A 19,683-nucleotide genomic window follows, 5' to 3' on the forward strand; every position below is an offset into this window, starting at 1 on the left:
AGTTTATCTAAACAGTTTATTTGGGTGTAACACTCTAATTTGCATTTCTGCTTGAACACCTGGGGTAAAGTGGGGTCCCTGACATCAGGAGTTCAGCAACATTTTGATAAATGGAGGTCCACCTGTTGTTTCAGATTCCTGTTTGCTAGGGTTAAAATAGACTAGTAGGGAGGAATTCTACTGAGTTTGACTCCATTTTTTTTTAAAAAAAAAAGATCTGTTGCAGAACCAAAACTCTTAAGCACAGAAGGTTGCTGTAGATTACAACAGGACATTAATAGGATGCAGAGCTGGGCTGAGATGGAGTTCAACCCAGAAAAATGTGAAGTGATACACTTTGGAAGATTGAATTTGAAGGCAGAATACAAGGTTAATGGCAGGGCTCTTAGCGGTGTGGAGGAACAGAGGGATCTTGGGGTCCACGTCCATAGATCTCTCAACGTTGCCACGCAGGTCGATAGGGTTGTTAAGAAGGCGTATGGTATGTTGGCCTTCATTGGTGGGGGTATTGAGTTCAAGAGCCACGAGGTGATGTTGCAGCTCTATAGAACTCTGGTCAGACCACACTTGGAGTATTGTGTTCAGTTCTGGTCACTTCATTAAAGGAAAGATGCAGAAGCTTTAGAGAAGGTGCAGAGGAGGTTTACCAGGATGCTGCCTGGATTTGATAGCATGTCTTATGAGGATAAGTTGAGTGAATAGGGCTTTTCTCTTTGGAGCGAAGGAGGACGAGAGGTGACTTAATAGAGGTGTACAAGATGACAAGAGGCATAGATCGAGTGGACAGTCAGACTTTTTCCCAGGGTGACAATAGCTAACATGAGGGTGCATAATTTTAAAGTGATTGGAGGAAGATATGAGGGGTATGTCAGAGGTAAGTTTTTTTTTTACACAGCGAGTGGTCGGTGCATGGAATGCACTGCCGGCAGAGGTTGTAGGGGCAGATACATTAGGGACGTTTAAGAGACTCTTAGCCACATGAATGATAGAAAAATGGAGGGCTATGTGGGAGGGAAGTGCTGTAACGTTTTATGTTCTAAGTTAAACATTGAGTTACAGCCAAATACCTTAACATGAGACCCAGGCTCAGCAAACAAAAGTGTAAGAGTTCTTATTCACTCTTCCTTGCTAATATGGGTTGGTAGCTTGAGAGGTCATGGGGAAAGTAGGTATTGAACAACTGAAGTTTCTACTGACTAATTCATTTTTTTTATTGATACTTAATAGTGGAATTGCATTGCTGAGGATTTATGCATATTTAGTCTATGGAAAAGTATTTAAATATTCTGTTTGCCAGTCCCCTTATAAAATATAGCAGAACTCCTTTTCAGAAGTTAAACTGTACAACTTGAATTCTGTGATCACAAACGTGTATTCATATTGGTTTCATTTACTGACAATGATTTGTCAATTGATGGGGAGGAAGGTGGGAGAAGAATGTGATGACAGTAAGGACTTTGCCAGTGAAGTGGGCAGGGTGACCAGTTGTCAAGGAAAGGGCTTTGTGCATGGTATAGTGTTGTGGATATAACATCAAATGAGGGTTGTATGCAATCTGATATCACTGCATGCCAAGTAGCTTGTGTGGGCTAGAGTGTTCCACATAAAGAACTGTGAGCAGCAATTTTGGTCCATGGTCTTTTGACCATTCAATACCAATAATTTTGGGTTGTTGCAGATCTTAAGTTGAAATTGGAAATTTATTTCAAAATGTGCAGCAAAATGTAACTGCCCAGGTTAATAGCCTTTGTCAAGAAGATGATTGCTTGGATTTTACAAATACTTATTTCTAAAGAGTTGAAGTGTTCCTATTCAGAATATGAAGGGCAATAAATAACGGGAGTTGATTGCATGACAGACCATGGAAATTTGAGAATACTTCCCAATGTCACAAGATTGAAATTTTGTTTGGTTTACAATGATATTCTGTATTTTAAGATAGGATGCTTTTTTTGCCAAAATATGAATTTTTTTCTCTTTTACAGTTGAAGTTTGCAGGTCAAATAATGGTTATGGCAGTTTATTCAGTTGATTTGTCATGTTCTTGCTAAAGCCTTAATAATTGTGATTTAATCATTGCATATTTGTAGAGGTACCTCTGATTACTTTTCCATCAGACCTATTGTATTGTGATTAACAGCAGCAGATTTTTCAACAATTTGACTCGTTTGTAGACAGTTATTTGAACTTATCCCACAAAGTTTAATACAAGTGGTTTACAGTGGTGGTTGATCTATTTCAGAGTGTGGAATTAACGAGATGAAGAAGCTTCTGCTGCTGCTGCTAGGTTGCACAGTTCAGGTCAGTGATCTTTGATCTTCTATTTAGGAATAGAAAACAGCAGCTTTTTGGGTGGTTTTGAAATTAGTTTAAAAGTTAATATCCTTGTTATTTTCTGCCCTCAAGTATTGTTCTTATATTCCTTGTCTGTTCTACCATGAAAAAATGTGAAAAGGGCAAGATCCTTTTTAGTATGTATTGGTGTGACACCAGAATGAATATTCCATTATATTTTACAGCAAGTTATACAAGATGAAAACTTGGATATCCCCCTTTTGTTGTTCTATCAATTATTTTTTCATTCACATGGCCAAATTATTTCTGTCTTTCCTACTTCCATATCTTCAGAAAAATATAATAGATTTTGTGATGGATGATTATGACCATTGCTTCTCTAGCAAATGTATCCATGTTATCTCACTTTTTTTGTTGGCCATGTCAAGCAGTTTTGTCCAGTGAAACTTAAAAGATGGCTAACTATCATCACTTACTGATACTAAGTGAACCAGAGTAGTTGCCCATTCTGCCATTTAACAAGTCAAATTCTGGACCTAAAGCTATCATCACTGGTTGTTTATGTACTGATGTTGCCCGTGGCTTTTTCATCTCTCCTCTCCTCTGGCAAAGATGAGCCAGATGTGGATCACCTGCAGCTAAATATAAGGAAACTGCAAGTCGACCTCCTTCAGCTCCTGCCAAAATTTCACAGGATAGACATTCGTCTTCTATTATATATGTTAAATTTACAATGTAGTTGCTCGTGTATTAGAACTTTTACTTTGATGTTCAATAAGATTGAACTTCAGGACAAGTTCAATGCAGATATATAACAATATTGTGCGTTGGTGACCAAGGACGCACTTCTTCTCCCATTCCTTTTTTCCCCAAGATTATTTCTTCCTCAGTTTATGAATAATAATTTTGTGAACTCCATTTGGTTATCTCTCAATTTCAGCACAGCTGCCTGCTGCCCAATTTTCTTTATACAGCCTTTTGGGTATTTTCTATTTTAAAATGACCTGTAATGGAAGCCAAGCTGCTATGAAAAGGTTTTGAACCATTTTATAATGGCAGTTGCATAACACACACTTGATACATGATCCAAGCTGGTACAAGCTTAATAAATCCATTCAGAACATATTGCTGGCAGGAATGTGCCCATTTCCCTTGAGTTTTTTCAGAACCTGGCACTGCTGGCAAGGCCATTTCAAATGGCCCTTGAGAAAATGCTGGTGCACTGCTTCCTTGAATCTTTGCAGTCCTTCATGTGAAGATACTGCCATAATATTGTTAGAGTGGGAATTCCAAAAGTGGAGGAATAGGAATACATCAGGATGGTGGATGACAAAGAGGGGAACTGCAGAGTGGTGGTTTTCCCATCTGCCTGAGCTCCTTCCCTCCTTAGTGGTAGAGGTTGCAGGTTTGGGAGCTGCTGGTGAAGTGACTTCAAATAATTACAGAACATTTTATGGAGGGAATGAATATTCGGATTATAAATGCTGTACTACCAAGTAGGCTGCTAGGTAAGTAACGTTTCTTGAAAGTTGTTGGAGCTGCACTTATCCAAGTAATTTGTGTAGTCCATCATCCTTCTAATTCTGCCTTGTAGATGGTGGATAGTCCTTGGAGAGTCGAGAGGTAAGTCGCACGTGAAGGATACCCAGCTCCTGATCTCCTCTTGTCACCACAGTATTTATGTGGCTAATCCAATTGACTTTCAGATCACCAGGCTGTGCTCCTTCTCTCTGCATATAGAAAAGCTGAAACAAGTGGATCCAGTATAGAAAGCAGCAGTGCTGGTCTGAGGAAATAGATGAGCTTCTACTCAACTGATTTGAGTCGGTAGATTGGCCCTTGTTCAAAGGCTTGGCTGCCAGCTTAGATGAGTATGTCACCACCATCACAGACTTTGTCAGCAAATATGTTGAGAACTGTGCACAAAAGAGGATAATCCGGGTAACCCAAACTAGAAACCATGGATGACCTCAGAGATCCACTTCCTACTGAAGTCTAGGACTGCAGCATTCAAATCAGATGACCCTGACCTGCACAAGAAATCGAGATACGACCTCTGTAAAGCCATCAGAGATGCCAAGAGACGATACCAGTCCAAAAGAGTCCCAGACCTGTGGTCAGTTATGGCAGGGCTTGCATGCTATAACAGGCTACAAAACAAAGTCAGGCAGCATCACTGACAACAGCGTATCCCTTCCCAATGAGCTTAATGCATTCAATGCACGTTATGAACAGAAGGGGATTGGTATGTCACCACCCACCCCGACAGCCTCCAATGCACGTGAACCCTGTTGAAAGCCCCGAATGTTTCCACCGCGCTGCAATTCACCTACTTCCGAAACAGATCTACAATGGTCCATCTCCCTGGCCCTACACTCATCTATGGAACAGCTGGACAGTAAAGACACCAACGTTAGACTATTGTTTATTGATTACAGCTCCGCCTTCAATACCATAATTCCAAGCAAACTCATTATGAAACTCCATGACCAAGGACTCAACACCTCCCTTTGCAACTGGATCCTTGACTTCCTGACCAACAGACCGCTATCAGTAGGGATAGGTGGCAACACCTCCGGCATGACTATTCTGTTCTCAACACTGGTGCCCCACAAGATGACATCCTCAGCCCCCATTCTACTCTCTATACACTCATCACTGCATGGCCAGATTCTGCTCTAACTCCATTTACAAGTTGGCAGATAATACCACCATAGTAGGCCGAATCTCAAATAACAATGAGTCGGATTACAAGAAGGAGATAGAGAATTTAGTAACATGGTGTCATAACAACATTTCCCTCAATGTCAGAAAAACAGAAGAGCTGGTCATTGATTTCAGGAAGTGGAGTGGTGCACCTGCTCCTGTATACATCAATAGTGCTGAGGTTGAGAGCTTCAAGTTCCATGGAGTGAACATCACTGATAGCCTGTCTTGGTCAAATCACATAGACACCATGGCCAAGAAAATTCATCAGCTCCTCTACTTCCTCAGGAGACTAAAGAAGTTTGGCATGTCCCCTTCGACACTCACCAATTTTTATTGATGCACCGTAGAAAGCTGGTACATCACAGCTTGGTATGGCAACTGCTCTGCCTGTGACCACAAACTGCAGAGACTTGTGGACACAGCTCAGTACATCACAGAAACCAGCCTCCTCTCCATGGGTTCTGTCTACACTTCTCACTGCCTCAGTAAAGCAGCCAGGATAATCAAAGACCCCACTCACTCTGTACATTCTCTCTCCTCCCCTCCCATCGGACGGAAGATACAAGAGCCTGAAAGCACGTTCCATGAGACTCAAGGACAGCTTCTATCCTGCTGTTAAGATTGAACGGTTCCCTAGTATCATAAGATGGACTCTTGACCTCACAATCAACCTTGTTATGACCTTGCACCTTACTGTCTATCTGCACTGCACTTTCTCTGTAAACTGTTGCACTTTATTCTGCATTCTATATTGTTCTACCTTGTACTACCTCAATGCACTATGTAATTAATTGATCTGTATGAATGATATGCAAGAATTTTTTCACCGTACCTCGGCACGTGACAATAATATTCCAATTCCAGATTTGTGGTGGCAATCAGGATGTCAATGTTGAGGACTTGGCAATGGTAATTTTGAGGCTAGGAGATTTAGTTAAACTCTTTTGTTGGAGCTGGTCATTGCCTGGCAGTTTCAGAGATATATCAAAAGGAGCCCACTGAGTCAATGCTGGCTCCTTGTAAGGCAATCCAGTCAGTTCTATTCCCCCAATTATCCGCTGCAACTTATTTTTGCACAATTCCCTTTTGAAAGCCCTGATTACTTCCACCACTATTAAGTTCACTGGCCAATGCATAAAAATTGTAATCTTGTTTGCCATTTATTATCGCATGGCCAAAGGTCTAGGTCTTGCTGCGTTCAAATATGGACTACTTTATCTGGTGAGGAGTGGAATCACAAGTCAATTTTACCACTTTGACCTTATTCTAGAAAGAAGGTCACTGATGAAGCAGCTAAAGAGGAATGAACATATGACACTATCCTAAGGAACTCCTGAAGTGATTATTGACCTCCAACAATCAACCATCTGCCTTTGTGTGATGTATGACTTCAATCATTGGAGTGTTTTCTCTTTGCCTATTGACTTCAGTTTAAGCAGAGCTTCTCGATGTCATACTTGGTTAAATGCTGCCTCATTGTCAAGGCCTGTCAGTCTCGCCTTGCCTCTTGAATGCATCTTTCATCCAAGTTTGAGCCAAGGCTCTGAAAAGATCTAGAGCCAAGTGGTTGTGGTGAAACCCATGCAGTTGAGAGTAGACTGATTCGGTGGTAATTAGCTGAAGTAGGTTTGCTCTACATTTTGCATATTGAGCACAACTTTATTGTTGCCTAGCTCTTCCTGTATACAGGCCATCCCTGGGTTATGAACACCTGACTTACAGACACCTCCACATATGATCAAGCTCCCTTAATATTAACTTCAAGAATCCAATGTATGTACATGCGTTCATTTCTCGTGCTCTCTCCCCATTTTTAGTAATTGTTTTTTATCATCAGTCTTGTATGCTTTTGATGCTATTCATAACAATACTCTGGAGTTATGGTTACCGTATTGAGTGATTTTTGTTTTGATGACTTGAGGGCAAATCAGACATCCATGTCTGAAACACAAAACTCATTTGTTACCCATTAGTGCTCTCAGTCATTTCTTGATATTATGTGGAATGAATCAGATTGTCTGACCTCTGTGATGATGGAATCTCAGGAATAAACCAAGATGGTACTTGCGCTTTTGGCTGGACTTAGCTATGAATGCTTCAGCCTTGTATTTGGCTCTCATGCACTGAGCCCCACCATTCTGAGGGAAGGGAGGTCTTGCAGCCATCCTTTTTAGTTGTACAATTGTCCATCATTCATGTCCTTGAATGGCAGGACAGCAGAGCTTTGACCAGATCCATTTAGATTGCTTAGCTCTTCTTTGCTTACTGTTTCTTTCTTCTGTTTGGCATACAGTCCTGTCTTGCTGCTTCGTGAGCTAATGGATGTTGAATTCGAAGGATGTGCACCAGTGAATAACCACTTAGGCTAAATAGAGATGTTAGACATTATTTAAAATTCTGGGAAAAGATGTATAGGGGGATAGAAGGATAAGCATTCTTTTATGCAGAAACCAAAGAACTTACTGTCTTTGGTGGAAGCAGTCATGGTTCTCAACAAAGAATTGAATAAGTATCAACAAAAATAATTTGCAGCAGATATAATGGGGAAATAGGACTGACAGGATTGCTTTGAAGGATCTAGCATTGATTCTGTGGGCCAAATGGCCCATTTCTGTACCTTAACAATTCTGCAATTCAATTATGTCCCCATCCCAAAGTATATTCAATACCTTTGTTACATTTAGTGGCTCATCCATGTGAATGATGCATCAAGTTAACAGCAGATGGTAGGTGGTATTGAAGAATAAATTTCCTTGCCTGTGTTTGTCCTGTTGAGGTCTAGAATCAATGTTGAGGGCTCACGTGGCTGCATCTTCCTACTCGTATACCTCTGACGGAGTTGTCACATTGATAGGATGGGACAAACCCAGGGATTATGACAAAGGCATCAGACATATCTCAAAGGTATGGATCTGTGAGGGTGACTGTTGCTTGAATAGTCAATTATATCGCTTTCCCATCCTTGGGGATATGCATACGAACGTGTACATTAGAATTACGAGCAGGCTGCTTGGCCCCATGGACCTGCTGCACCACTTAATAAGATGATGGATGATCTGATTGTAACCACAGTTCAGCATTCCAGTCTGTGATAACCTTTAAATCCCTTGTTTTATCTCACCTCATCTGTCTTAAATGAGAACTTTGCATGGTCAAATCAACTGGAAGGGACTTTGCTGCTTCTGGATTCGATGATTCGGTTGGTTTTGTTCTTTCACTGTTGCAATATAGTGGTTGAAGTACAACTGTCAGTCCAGGCCTCTGGATTGGCAAAAAAACATAACACTGGAAGAACTGAACAGGTTATGCAGCATCTGTGGAGGCAAAAGGTGTAAATCAATGTTTCAGGTCAAAACCCTGCATCAGGACTGGAACAAAAGAACAGAGAACAGTACAGTTGAGCATGATGCCAATTTAATCTAATCCCATCTGCCTGCACATGATCCATATCCCTCTATTTCCTGCATATTCATGGCCCTATCTAAAAAGCCTCTTAAAGGAAGAGGGAAGATTGCCACAGGGGGAGTGGGATAGAGGCTGGCAGGTGAAAGGTGGAACCAGATGGGGAGGGGATGATGAGCAGATGGAGCTAGGTGGGGGTGGGAGAGTGGATCAGAGACTGATAGGTAGAACGAAATGGGGAGATAATGAGGGCAGGTGGATGTGGTGGTTGGACAGAGGCTCGTAGGTGATAAATGAAACCAGATGTGGAGGGGATGATAGGCAGAACTGTTTGCAAGATGATGCCTTCTACTCCAGGGCTTCTAAAATGTCCTCCTCCATCTAGAAACTTGGCTTCTCCTCTGCCATAGTTGATGGAATCCTTGTACATATTTCCTCCATATTCTGCACCTGCTTTCAACCACCCTCTCTCCAGACAGAACAGCAGGCAGGTTCCTTTGATCCTCGTGCCTCATCCAACCAGCCTCCACATCCAACATATCATGCCATTTCTGCCAGCTCCAACATGATCCCACCACCAGCCACATCATCCCATAAGACAGGGGCAGAATTAGGCCATTCAGCTCATCAAGTCTCCTCTGCCATTTGATCATGGCTGATTTATTTTTCCCTCTCAACCCCATTTTCCTGCCTTCTCCCCATAACCTTTTGGTGTCCTTACTAATCAAAAACCTATCAAGCTCCACTTTAAATATACCCATTGACTTGCTTCCACAGCCATCTACGACAATGAATTCCACAGATTCACCACCCTTCATCCCTCCTCCTCCTTTCTGTTTTCCACAGGAACCACTCTCTTTATGACTCTTTGGTCTTCTCTTCTCATCCCTCCCCACCCACACCTCCCTGTCCCTTGGCACTTTCACCCTGCAGTGGGTGTACACTTGTCCCTTTGCCTCCTCCCCCAACATCATCCAGGGTGAGGCAAAGGTTCACCTGCACCTCTTCCAACCTGGTCTACTGCATTTAATGCTCACGAAGTGGCCTCTACATTTGTGAAACCAAGCATAGACTAAGTGACTGTTTTGCGGAGCACCTGCACTGTGTTTGCAACTGCCTTCTTGAGCTTCCATTGCTTGTCATGTCCCACTCCAACACTGACCTGTCTATCTTTTCCATTGCTACAAAGAGGCCAAATGCAAATTGTAAGAACAACATCTCCTATTCTGCTTAGATAACTTACAAATCAATGGCATAAACATTGAATTCTCCAATTGCAAGTAACCCGCACCCTTGTTTTCTCTTCCCATGCAAACTCATCTGTCCACCTAGTTTTAATTTCCTTTGTTCACCTCTCCCATTTCCCCTCCCTCCATCTGCCCATCATCCCCTCCCCATTTGATTCCACCTATCACCTACCTCTCTATCACAACCCCTGCCCCAACCTTGTACTGCTATTCCTGGCAATCTTTCCCCTTGCTGCTCAGACCTGTTGCAGGGTCCCGATCGGAATCATCAACATATACCTTTTGCCTCCACATATGCTACTTGACTGGTTCAGTTCTTTCAGCATTCTTTTTTTTGTTCCATATTCCAGCATCTGCAGACTTATTAGTCTTCAGGCCTCTGGATAAGAAAAAAAACACTGCATCTCCACTACCCATAGCTACAACATATTACCCTGGTTCTTCTAATCCATGTCTATTTTTAGAAAGGTTCTCCACTATCTACTGGTTTACTGGTTCCTCAGTCATATTGCACAATAATTCCTGACCATAGGTATGCAGCAGGCATCATACTGTACATTTTGTTAGGTAGTCTGAGTCTAAATGTATTCTGTATAAATGAGCTGTTCTTTTTTTCCTCTGTTTGCTTTAATAAATGATTTTTGCATTTCAACAACTATTCTAAAATTCCATAAAATCTTTCTTGTAAATGGAATTTCCTGAGAAGGTCTAAATAAACCCATTTGATGTATCTGCGTTATGTTCCTTTAATGACTCTATTTGGGTGTCACAGTACATATTTGAATCCTAAATCAGAGGAACTTGCAGCACAGAAACAGGTCCTTATGGTCCACTTCGTCCATGCTGACTGTGATGTATATTTACGCTAATCCCATTTGCCTGCATTAGCCCTGTATCCCTCCACTTCTTTCCTAGCCATATACCTATCTAGAAGCCTTTCTAAATGTTGTAATGGTATCGGCCTCCACTACCACCTCTAGCAGTTTGCTCGAAATATTCACTACTCTCTGTGTAATAAAAAAAAATTACCCCTCAGGTCTCCTTTAAATTTCTCTCCTCATTTTAAACCTGTGCCCTCTAGTTTTAGACTCCCCAGCCCTGGGAAAAAGATTGACTTTCTATCCTGTCCCTTTATAATTTTGTAAGCATGTATATAGTTACCCCTCAACCTTCTACATTTCAGTGAGAATGAACCCAGCCTATCCAATCTCCTTATGACTACAGTCCTTCATTCCAAGCAACTACCCCAATTTTTGTGTTGGCTGCAGACTTACGAATCAGATCCCTACGTTCTCAACCAAAGCATTTAAACAAGGGTCCCGGCACCAATCCCTGCAGTACACCATTTGTTATAGATTTCCAGTTAAAAATACAACCATCCACTACTACCCTCTACCTCCTATTGCCCAATCAAATTTTGGTCCAGTTCACCAACATGTTTCAGATCCCTGGTGCCTTAACCTTCTGGACCAACTTGCCACCCAAGACCTTGTAAAAGCCTTACTAAAGTCTGAATAGATGACATTTACTGCCTTGCCTTCTTCAAGCTCTTTGGTTACCTCTTCGGTTACCTCTTCAACAAACTCACTGAGATTTATGAGACGTGATCTCCTGTGCACAAAACAGTGCTGACTCCTAATCAGTCCCTACCTTTCCAAGTGAACGTTAATCCTGTCCTTGGAATGTTCTCCAACGGCTTCCCTACCTCCTGATGTAAGGCTCACTGGCCTGTAAATTTTTAGGCTTATCTCTACTACCCTTTTTGAACAAGGAAACAACATTAGCCATCATTCAGTCTTCTGGTACCTCATATGGGGCTAATGAAAATGCAAAAATCTCCATCAGAGCCCCAGCAATTTTCTTCCTTCTTGTGGCATCCTGGGATAGATCCTGTCCTGGGAACTTATCCACCCTAATGTGTGCCAATATTTCTAGCTTCCTTCCTGAGACACAAATGCTCCAGAATGTCAGTGCTCTTAACACTTACCTTAATTCTCCAGCTTCCATGTCCTTTTCCTTTGTGAATGCTGGTGAGAACCATTTGTATAGGATTTCACTTGTATTCCCCTGGCTCCATATGTAGATTACAGCTCTGGTCTCTGAGTTGACCTATTCCTTCCTTTCTATTGGAATTGTTATTGTCACATGTACTGAGATGGAATTATAAAGTTGTGGCTATTACGGAGACTTGGTTGTAGGACTAGCAGCTCAAAGTTCCTGGGTTTCGATGTTTTCAACAAGATAAAGAGGGAAGTAAAAGAGTGCTGGAGTTGTATTACTAATCAGAGAGAATATCACAGCTGCACTTGGGGACATACTGGAGTGCTTATCCACTGAGGCAATATGGGTGGAGCTCAAAAATAAGAAAGGTCTAATGGGGTTATACTATAGGCCTCCCAGTAGCCACCAGGCAATAGATATGTAGACAGATTATGGAAAGATATAAAAGCAACAGGGTTGTCATAGGGGTGACTTTAATTTCCCCAATATTGACGGGGATTTCCTTAGTGCAAGATGCTTAGATGAGGCAGAATTTCTTCAGGGCATTCTTGAGGGTTTCTTGAAACAGTATGTTGATGGTCCAACTCGAGAAGGGACCACCCTGGACCTTGTTTTGGGAAATGAGTCTTGACAGGTGACTGGCATTTCAGTGGGACAGCATTTTAGGAATAGTGATCACAACACCTTAAGTTTTAAGATAGTTATGAATAAGGATAAGTCTGGACCTTGTGGGAAAGTACTAAATTGGGGGAGGGCAAATTATGACATTATTAGGCAGGAGCTAGGGGAGTTAATTGGGAGCAGCTGTTATCGGGCAAGTCCACATCTGTTGTGGGAGTTGTTTAAAGACCAGCTGATTAGAGTTCAGGATCAGCATGTTGCAATAAGGACAAGGATGGTAGGGTAAGGGAACCTTGGATGATGAAAGAGATTATGAATTTAGTCAAAAAGAAAAAGGAAGCAAATCTATGGTTTAGGAAGCTGAAATCAGACAGGGCTCTTGAGGAATATAAAGATAGCAGGAAAGAGCTCAAGTAGGGGATTAGGAAGATCAAAAGGAGCCATGAAGTGTCCAAGTAGAACTAAAGAGAATCCCAAGGCATGTTTTACTTGCATTATAAATAAGTGGATAATTAGGGAGAGGGTAGGACCACTCAAGGATAAATGAGGGGATTGATGCTTGGAGCCCAAGGATATGGGCAAGGTATGAAAGGAGTACTTTGTGCCAGTGTGCTTGGGTATTTTGAGATCAGGAAGGAGGTGGTACTGGGTCTTTTGAAGTGCATCAAGGTGGATGTCCCCAGGGCCTGATGGTATATATCTCAGGTTATTGAAAGAGGCAAGAGAGAAGATTACTGGGGCCTTGACAAAGAATTTTGTATCCTCACTAGCAACAGACAAGACCCCAGAGGACTGGAGAGTAGCCAGTATTGTTCTTTTGTTCAAGAAGGGAAATAGAAATAATCTAGGAAATTATCAGGCAGTGAGGCTTACATGAGTGGTAGGGAAGCTTTGGAGAGGATTCTTAGAGATAGGATTTGCATGCATTTGGAAAACCATGGCCTGATTAGGGACAGTCAGAATGGCTTTGTGCAGAGTCAAGGTCTTATAAACTTGATCAAATTTTTTGAGGAGATGATGAAGGTAGTTGAAGAGGATAAGATAGTGGATGTTGTCTGCATGGATTTTAGTAAGGCATTTGACAAGGTCCCTCATGGTAGGCTGATCCAGAAGATTAAGATGCATTGGGATGCTTAGATTCAGAATTGGCTTGTACATAAGAAGACAAAGGATAGTCGTGGAAGAGTGTTATTTTGGCTGGAGGTCTGTGACCAGTGGTGTTTTGCAGGGGTCAGTACTGGGGCCTCAGTTGTTTGTGATATATATAAAAATGACTTGAATGAAAATGTAGATGTGTTGGTAAATTTCCAGACGACGCAAAGATTGGTGGAGTTGCGGACAGTGTGGATGACTGTCAAAGCATACAGCAGAATATAGATCAGTTACAGATATGGGAGAAGAAATGGCAGATGAAGTTTAATCCAAGCAAGTGTGAGGTGTTGCACTTTGGGAGGTCTAATGTAAGGAGAAAGTATACAGGTAATAACAGGACTCTTAAAGCATCGATGTACAGAGGGATCTTGGATTCCAAGTCCATAGCTCACTGAAAGTGGCCTTGCAAGTAGCTACGCTGCTAAAGAAGGGATATGGCACATTTGCCTTCATTGGTCAGGAAGTCATGCTGCAGCTACATAAAGCTTCGGTTGGGTTGCACTTGGAGTGTTATGTGCAATTCTGGTTGCCCAGATACAGCAAGAATTTGGTAAGGATGCAGAAGAAGTTTACCAGGATGTTGCCTGGATTAGAGGGTATGAGCTATAAGGAGAGGTTGGACAAACTTGGGTTGTTTTCTCTGGAGTGCAGAGGCTGAGGAGAGACCTGATAGAAGTTTATAAAATTACAGGAGGCATAGATAGGAGAGTTAGAATCTTTTTTCTGGGGTAGAAATGTCCATTACTGGAGGAAATGCATTTCAGATAAAAGGGCAAAAGTTTAAAGGAGATATGTGGGACAAGTTTTTTACACAGAGAGTGGTAGGTGCCTGGAATGGGCTGCCAGGGGAAGTGATTGAAGCAGGTACAATAGTGACATTTAAGTGGCTGTTTGATAGACACATGAATATGCAGGGAGTGAAGAGATATGGATTGTGTACAGGCAGAAGTGATTTGGTTTAATTTAGCATCGTGTTCAGGACAGACATTGTGGGCCAAAGCACATTTCCTGTGCTATACTGTTCTATGTTCTATACAGTGAAAAGCTTTTGTTTGTGTATATCCAGATAGATCATTCCGTACACAAGTACATCGAGGTAGTAAAAAGGAAAACAGAATACAGAATCTAGTGTTATAGTTACAGAGAAAGTACAATGCAAATAAAGTGCAAGGGCTATAACGAGGCAGATTGAGAGATCAAGAGTTCATATCTTAGCATATGAGAGGTCCATTCAAGAGTCAGATAACAGCAGGATGGAAGCTGTCCCTGAGCCTTTTGGTATGTACACAAGCTTTTGCATCTTCTGCCCAACTGGAGAGGGGTGAAGAGACAATGACCAGGATGGGAGGGGTTCTTGAGTACGTTGGCTACTCTCCCGAGGCAGCAGGAGGGAGACTGGTTTATGTGGTGGACTGGGCTGCGTTCATAACTCCCTGCAATTTCTTGTGGTTTTGGGCAGGGCAGTTGTTATACCAAGCTGTGATGCATCCGGATAAGATTCTTTCTGTGGTGTATCTGTAAAAATTAGTGAGGGTCATCAGGACATGCCAAATTTCTGTAGCCTTCTGAGGAAGTAGAGCACCCTCTTTCTTCTAATATACTTGTAAAATATTTTGGGATTCTCCTCAATACTACTTGCCAAGGTCATTTAATCACCTGTTTTGTTTTCCCTCTTAATTTCTTTCTTTCTTGAGTTCTCTCCTATGTCCCCTACAAATCACAAGTGAGTTATTTGAGACCAATTTCCTGTATCTGAAATATGCTTCATTTTCCCTGATCAAAACTTCAATATCCTATGTTAACCACAATTCCCTAAACTTATCATCTTTGCCTCTTACCATTACAGGGACATGCTGACTTTGAACTCTTACTATCTCATTTTTAAATGCCTCCCACTTACCAGATGTTGTTTTCCTCCCAGCACCTGCTCCTTATTTATCTCACCTTGGTCACCTTTCCCAGTTTAGGGCACTAACTTGAGGACCAATTTTATCTTTATCCATGACTACCTGGAAGCTTTACAAAATGTGACCACTGTTCACAAAGGGTTCCTCCACAGACGCTTCAATCACTTCTCTAACCTCATTCCATCAAGTACAGCCTCCTCCCTGATAGGTCTCTTGACATAGTGCTTCAGAAAACCCTCTTGAATGCACTTTATGAATTCCTCCCCCTGTAAGCCCCTTGCACTAAGATGATCCCAGTCTATATTGGGAAAGTTAAAATCCCCTGCTTCTACTGTCCTATTCCTTTTACACCCTGCTGTGAACTGCTTTGTTGTCCCTGAGCAGCAGTGCAGTACCCTCTCTTTTGCACCCCCTTTGGCTGAAAACTTTATAACATTAAGCTGCCAGTCCTGCTGTTTCTTTAACCATGTTTCCATATTGCAATAATATCTCAATCCCATGTGCTGACCCATGCTCTCAGCTCATCTACCTTATCTATGAGACTCTCTGCATTAATGTAAATGTAGTTAAGCCTACCACCCTTCTCATACCTCCCTTCCTGTCTCTGCCTCTTCTTTCCACTGGATTTGCCTGTTCTTTTTCTACATATAAATCAGCCACTCTACCTGCTGCGCTGTCATTCTGGGTCTCATCCCCTGCCTCACTAGTTTAAACCCATCTCCCTGAGTAGCACTAAGAAACCTCCCTGCAAGGATATTAATCCCACTCCGTCCTCCATGTACAGGTCACCCCTGCCCCAGCAAAGACTGCAATGGTCTAAACCTGAAGCCCTCCCTCCTGCTTTTTAGCCACACATTAATCTGTCCTCTCTTCCTATTGCTATACTCGCTAGCATGTGGCACAGGGAGTAATCCTGAGATTATAACTCTAGAGGTCTTGCTTTTCAAAATTCTACCTAACTCCAAAATTCCCTTTGCAAAACCCCATCTCTCTTCTTACCTATGTCTTTAGTATCAATATGGATGACAACCTCCGGCTGCTCACATTCCCTTTTCAAAATGTTCTGTATCTGCTGTAAGACATCTTTGACCCTGACACTAGGGAGGCAACACACCATCCTGGAGTCTCAGTCTTCTCATGTAAGCCTTTCTCGTCAAAGCCTCTGCACTTAGACCTCAAGCTCAGCACTTAAACATCAGAACAGCCTTCCTCAAAGTGTCCATTCTATAAAGTCTTCTGAATTCTAAACCATTTGTTTCTGGTGGATATACCTTTTTCTGCATGCATAATTGTTTTATAGCTGGGAAAGAAAATTTCATGACTTAGACCGTGCTCCTACTTTTGAACAACTGGGCTGCTGCTTTCCCAAATTAAGATTTTCCCTCCATAGATGTTGCCTGACCTGCTGAGTTTCTCCAGCATTTTCTGTTGCTGTGCTATTTCAGAAATGTAGCAATGTGGTTGATTCTTAACTGCTCACTGAAAGTGCCTAGCAAGCTACTCAGTTGTACTGTAACCACTAAAGTTAAAACAGAAAGGATAAAACTAGCTGACCAGAGCAATGAATTTAGATATGAAGTTGCTTCCAGTCCGTTAAATCTTGCTCTCAGATGTCTGGGTTCCGGTGTCTACACTGGGTGAGCTGTAAAACAGACTAGACTGCTTAACAAACAGGCTTGGTCATACTCAAAAAATTTGCATCTTCCATCATAATCTCTGGGTCAAGACAAACCTAGCAGAGATGGCAGCAGTGTGGCATCAGTCAGCAGGAAGTAGCTGTGCTATTCTATATTAATTCTACACCTCTCAAAGTCTCGTGGCATCAGGTCAAACATGGCCAAGGAATCCGTCTCCTGACTCCTGCTGACTTTACCCTTACAATTGATTAATCTGTGCTTCTCCATGACAGACACTGCTTGGATGAACCACTTGAAGTAAAAAAAGGTACAGAATGCACTCTGGGTGAGCTGTGATCTTCAATGCCCTTTACCAAGAATGTCTTGGTAGCACTATCACTGATCAACCGAGATGAATTCTGAATGACCAATGCCAGCCTGGGACTGTAGTAAATAGTGAATAAACATGAAATATAAACCTTCTTGACCTCTTCCTCACTAATTCTACCGGTGGCGAGTGCCTCTGTCTATGAAATCTGCATATTATTTGTGGAGTTAAAATTGTGCCTTCACACCAAAGATATCCTTTGTCGTGTTGTGTAGCACTATAATCTTGCTTTACTTAGCTGGGATCTACAAGGTGCGGTGAATCAGCATCAAGAATGAGAATAAACCCAACTAACACTTGTCCTTTGTGCTGGCAGGGCACACCATGCAAGTGATAGAAGTAATGTTGAACTATTTGCAACCATGTCCAGCCAGAAGTGCCGAGTAAATAATCCATTTCTACTTTCTCCCCAGATCCTCACTATCAAAGAAACCAGCCTTCAGCCAATTTGATTCACTCCGAATAATAGCTGGAAACATTTAGATACAGCAGATGTGAGGGAACTAGACACTGCTTCACTTAAAGATTTGTACTTCATGAATGTCTTCTTTCCAATCTGTTGAATAATTTAAATGAGGCCACTATAATCATCCTAGACCTGGGTGGACTATGTTTCCTCAAAATCACAGAAAGGTTAATTTCAACATTTTGTGACAGATACTACTTGTCTCATAAAGAACTAATTTACACTGCAATTTTATTTATTCCAGTGTGAAAGAAAAGAAGAATTTATTGAGAGGATCAAAAATCTTGATTTTGATACAAAAGCTGCTGTTGCAATTCACATTCAAGAGGTATGTTCCAGAACTACAGAATAATATTTTTATAGCAATGTGGAAACTATAACGTGTTTGTGTCTGGAAGTTTTGAAGAATTAGGAATTTCACAGGTAGGGATGAAGAGTGGAGTGCAAAATGATTGTTGTCAACCACTGCTTTACTGCCTTCCTTAACAGGCAAATTGAGTATTTTGACATTGGTGCGCTGCAGTGTAACTTGCTAATATAATCCTTTGAAACCAACAACCAATTTGTCTACTCACTTGGAATATTTACAGTGAGTGGATGTAAGACAGATAGAAGTTATTGTTAGATTACTTATGAATGACCTCCCTTGGCTAAAGCTGCTTTTAAATTTTGAAAATAATTACACTTTCTTTTTCTAACACGGTGTAACTTGCAGTTCTTTTTTGTTTTCAGTGCTGTTTGATGGTAATTTTGGAGTCCTGACAAGGATGTAAAGGCATAGCAGCCAATAGTTGAGAGGTAGTAATTGATAGCTTAGGAGTGCATATTCCTTAAGTGAAGTTACCTTACATTTCTCAATTCTGTCCCCCACCCTGTTAATACAATAATTGTATGTGAAAGGCAACTTGATCTAATAGTATTTAGGTGAATTCCAGTGTAGAACAGCATCAAAAAGTGAGGAAAAGCTCAATGCTCAAAACAAATTTTCAGTCAGTAAAAAAAAACTTTCAAATAGTGTCACAACATACATAACACAGGAGTTGAGTTGTGTCCCTGTCTACTCAGGGTTCTTTTGTGATCTGATATTCATAAAATGCAGCAATATACAATTGGATCACTGTGAAAATCATACTCCACATTTTCTGTTATGAAGGTGACACATAATCAAGAGAACATCTTTGATATGCAATGGATGGAAATAGCCGATATCTCCCGTGAGGATCTTCATTCCTCCTTCAGAAGAATGGCAAGTCACCTGAAAAGGCTTGTGGATGAAAGAGACGAAAAATGTGAGGTACAAAATAGATCATGATTCTAGAAACATTGTTATAATTAATCTGACTAAATTTTGCATAGTAAACATGATTTTAAAATCACATATTTTCAATTTTTCATTTATTTTCAATAGCTTTTCCATACATGTGTTTGTCAGCAATGGATTAGAGTTTTTTTAATGGAGTAATAGTTACTATGAGTTAAAAGCAATACAAATCGGAGCTAAATTAGTGGAAAAAATTGAACTTCTGGTGCTTGCCATATTCTTCATTCAAGGATTGAAATCCCATTATGTCTTTTTGGTAGTACTGGTTGATTTGGATATAAATTGGATGGTGTGGGTATTGAAAAGGCTGTAGTGTGCTTTATACCTACTTGTAGACATGAAGCTCCTTAGCCTCTGTGGTGTACTTTTCTGATCAAGTGTAGAGGTGATGTGGCAATCTTTTTGGTCTCATGTAACTAGATTAGTAGATAAATTTATTGCCTGTTTTATATAGTTTGGCAGGGGATTTCCTTGCTCTATTGGTTATTTTAAACATTTGGTGAAAGCTTTGCAGAAATCCTGTGTAAATGATTTATCAAAGGCACAGTGACCAATCAG

At 41.3% G+C, this 19,683-nt stretch overlaps 1 protein-coding gene across 7 annotated transcripts in view; it reads left to right on the forward strand.

Annotated features, from left to right (window-relative positions):
* LOC127568157 (girdin-like) overlaps positions 1–19,683 on the forward strand; it is a 138,196-nt gene that overhangs the window by 34,895 nt on the left and 83,618 nt on the right. For all 7 annotated transcript variants that reach the window (XM_052011575.1, XM_052011579.1, XM_052011576.1 and 4 more), the window contains exons 5-7: positions 2,243–2,301; positions 18,049–18,132; positions 18,958–19,098. In XM_052011575.1, coding sequence (XP_051867535.1) covers positions 2,243–2,301; positions 18,049–18,132; positions 18,958–19,098 — 284 coding nt within the window. The remainder of the gene's footprint in view (positions 1–2,242; positions 2,302–18,048; positions 18,133–18,957; positions 19,099–19,683) is intronic.

This window comes from Pristis pectinata, chromosome 3, assembly GCF_009764475.1.
Source record: "Pristis pectinata isolate sPriPec2 chromosome 3, sPriPec2.1.pri, whole genome shotgun sequence".
NCBI classification, from domain to species: domain Eukaryota; kingdom Metazoa; phylum Chordata; class Chondrichthyes; order Rhinopristiformes; family Pristidae; genus Pristis; species Pristis pectinata.